The sequence below is a fragment of the Castanea sativa genome, chromosome 10, assembly GCF_040712315.1.
Source record: "Castanea sativa cultivar Marrone di Chiusa Pesio chromosome 10, ASM4071231v1".
In the NCBI taxonomy this organism is placed as follows: Eukaryota; Viridiplantae; Streptophyta; class Magnoliopsida; order Fagales; family Fagaceae; genus Castanea; species Castanea sativa.
In genome coordinates this window covers 934988-937509 of record NC_134022.1, presented here as the reverse complement: position 1 = coordinate 937509, position 2522 = coordinate 934988, and the positions used below count along the sequence as shown (strand labels likewise).

The 2522-nt window shown below is 35.8% G+C and overlaps 1 protein-coding gene across 2 annotated transcripts; it reads right to left on the bottom strand.

The window, feature by feature from the left end:
• Positions 1 to 361: 361 nt before the first annotated feature.
• Positions 362 to 2126, bottom strand: LOC142613694 (uncharacterized). 2 transcript variants are annotated; one of them, XM_075786150.1, is made up of 6 exons: positions 1851 to 2126; positions 1716 to 1788; positions 1501 to 1567; positions 1200 to 1356; positions 873 to 937; positions 362 to 637 (listed from the first exon to the last, which is right to left on the bottom strand). In XM_075786150.1, the coding sequence occupies exons 4-6, from the start codon at positions 1342 to 1344 to the stop codon at positions 569 to 571; spliced, it is 279 nt and encodes a 92-aa protein (XP_075642265.1). In that variant the 5' UTR covers positions 1345 to 1356; positions 1501 to 1567; positions 1716 to 1788; positions 1851 to 2126; the 3' UTR covers positions 362 to 568. The 2 variants fall into 2 exon arrangements, with proteins under 2 accessions (XP_075642265.1, XP_075642264.1); XM_075786149.1 differs by having other exon boundaries at positions 1716 to 1770; positions 1851 to 1961.
• Positions 2127 to 2522: the final 396 nt, after the last annotated feature.

The following is a 2522-nucleotide window of genomic DNA, read 5'->3' as shown; positions in this document are numbered from 1 at the left end:
AGATGCAGTCTTGAGAACCTGAATTGGTCCCCATTCAATGATCCTCGTATATAAAAACCAATATCGCTAAGACATTATGAGAGCACTTACTTAGCATCTATTAAAGCTAAGATGACACTTGAAAAGGGTTCAAATCCCCCCCTACCACCAACTATTTTTTCTTTTTTTGGATAAATAAGTATGTTTTATTCAAATGTAAAAAGAACCCCAACTACTGAATTATCAAAAAATAAAAATCAGAAACGCAAGGAAAATCCATATGTTGTGTAATTCAGTCTAGGTTGGAATATTTTGACATTAAATAGTATTCCTTCCATTCATAGTTAATGAGGGGAATGAGGGAGGCATGCAAGTGATGTACTTTCATCCAACCAAAATTTTCACATTGTCTATTTCATTCTAGAGAGACAACTGTTAAAATTATGAAACAAGGGGCGAAAGTACTCAATAGGCTAATAATCTACTAATTTGGGAAGTAAATTCAAATTTGATATTATTTTTTCTCAAAAATACTCAAAAGTTGTTCGGCACAAAAATCGCCAGAGTATTAGAAGTGGACATGTTGGCTTTATTTTGCCGCATCAGTTGCCTCTGCAGTTTTAACTTCTCTTGGGCACTGTGAGACATAAGGCTTTAGCTGCACCAAAAGGGAGGGGCAACATGAGTGAATTTACTATTTATAAACGTTAGAAATGGAAGCAAAGCAACATAAATGCTGGGATTTCTTGAGCAACAATAAAACAAGGCCTCAAAAAGCTTCCGTGTCAATAAGCATTCTGTACAATGTGAAGCTGCAAAGGAACCTTTCCCTTTGAAGACTCACAACATTCAAATATATACAAATAGTCTTTGAAGTTTACAAAAATGACTACCTTGAAATCAGTCAAATCTGGGACTACATAATTAGGCAGCTTTTCATTCACCACAACATATCCACCTGCATCAATATTCCAAATGCATTACAAAAGAAGCAAATGAAGTACTTAACGCAGCATAAGCATTCTTTCTACTTTGCAGTATTTCAGCACACATGATATGGATAGTAAAGAGATCTTCAAAGGCCATAGAAACAAATGAATTTTTGCAGCATAATAATTATGCTGGGATAAAAGGCTAAATGTTCAACAAACAAAGAAATGCTCAATGAACCGATAAACCCACAATCATATTACTGTATATGCAGGGCTAAATGGCCACACCTTTGCGGGTATGGAATCCAGTTGGTTTGCAGTTCTTCCCCTTGTAGTAATCTCGCGGCGCCCTCTTCGAAGAGAGAATGTCAAGGGATGATGGCCGCTTTCTTCGAAATGCCCTTCCTAAGCCTAATATCAACCCCAGTGGCATTTTGTTTTCACCCTAAAAGCAGGGAAACAATTGAAGTACTATACATCATGTACCAAAACTTGACAGTTAAATGCTAAAGAAATTAATGGAATTATGGAACTGTATAGAGATTAACAATTTTAAAACTTTCTAAGCAAATCAAATAGAAAATTCCACCTTGTCAAAGGCAACAGGAACAATCTTCAAGCTCTGGGACTCTTTATCAAACACCCCAAGTGCATAACTACAGTGGATTCACCAGAATAGTTAGACCCAACAAAATCCACATTAGACCCAGTTGGGGTTACCACCATCTCAACCGGTGCAAGTAAAAAAATGAGAGAGAGAGAGAGAGAGAGAGAGAGAGAGAGAGAGAGAGAGATTGTGCTCACCTGAGCAAAATACAGCAGCTGAGAGATGGGAAACCAAGAGAAAATCGAATGGAGGCTGAGAAAATGAAGGAAACTGCGAAATCTGAATAGTACGAACAAGATTAGTAATCAATTCGAAGAACACAGTAAACTTACCTATTAAAACATGATTGGAGGCTGAGAAAATGAAGGAAAATTTGAAAACCCTTGTCTGAGGACTGAGAAGAGTGAGTCGAGAGTCAGAGAGGCCTGGGTTTTTATTTTTTATTATTATTATTTTTTATTTAATTTATGTTAAGGGCTGGGTTGAGTTTGAGTTATTGTGTTTGGGTTAAACGGGTCTCAATAGTTTTTTTTAGTTAAAAGCTAATAATTATTGAGTTTAATTAGGTTGATACTTATTTAATCTAAATAATGACGTAGTGAGTTTGGATTTGATTAAAGTGGATGGGTTTGGATAGGCCTTGAGTTTTGACTTATTTTGCCACCTTTATCAGTGGGATACAGTGACTTGAGAGAGGTTGAAACCATATATCACATTGCATCATATGGCGAGATTATGCTATTTTGTAGACGATTATGATACGGTTTTTGCAACTTTGTGAATTCCCCCATTGGCTACCGTACCTATAATACTTAATTGTGACATTTTGAGATAGGTTTTAATTTTTAAACTGTGTTTGTCGCTAGGAAAAGTAAATAAATAAATAAAAGAGAAGGTGATTTAAATTTAACGGTGTTTGTTGGCTTTGGTCACATGTGTTTAACTCGTTTTTTGAAAACATGTTTTTAAGAAGAGAACCAAAAAAAATGTGTGTGTGGCTCTTA

Excerpts from the sequence above, each read along its gene's own strand:
- LOC142613694 (XM_075786150.1), bottom strand. The coding sequence starts at position 1,344 with ATGCCACTGGGGTTGATATTAGGCTTAGGAAGGGCATTTCGAAGAAAG. Across the intron at positions 938-1,199 it reads TGGATTCCATACCCGCAAAG|GTGGATATGTTGTGGTGAAT; the intron begins GTGTGGCCATTT and ends ATATTGATGCAG. Across the intron at positions 638-872 it reads CAGATTTGACTGATTTCAAG|CTAAAGCCTTATGTCTCACA; the intron begins GTAGTCATTTTT and ends CTTTTGGTGCAG.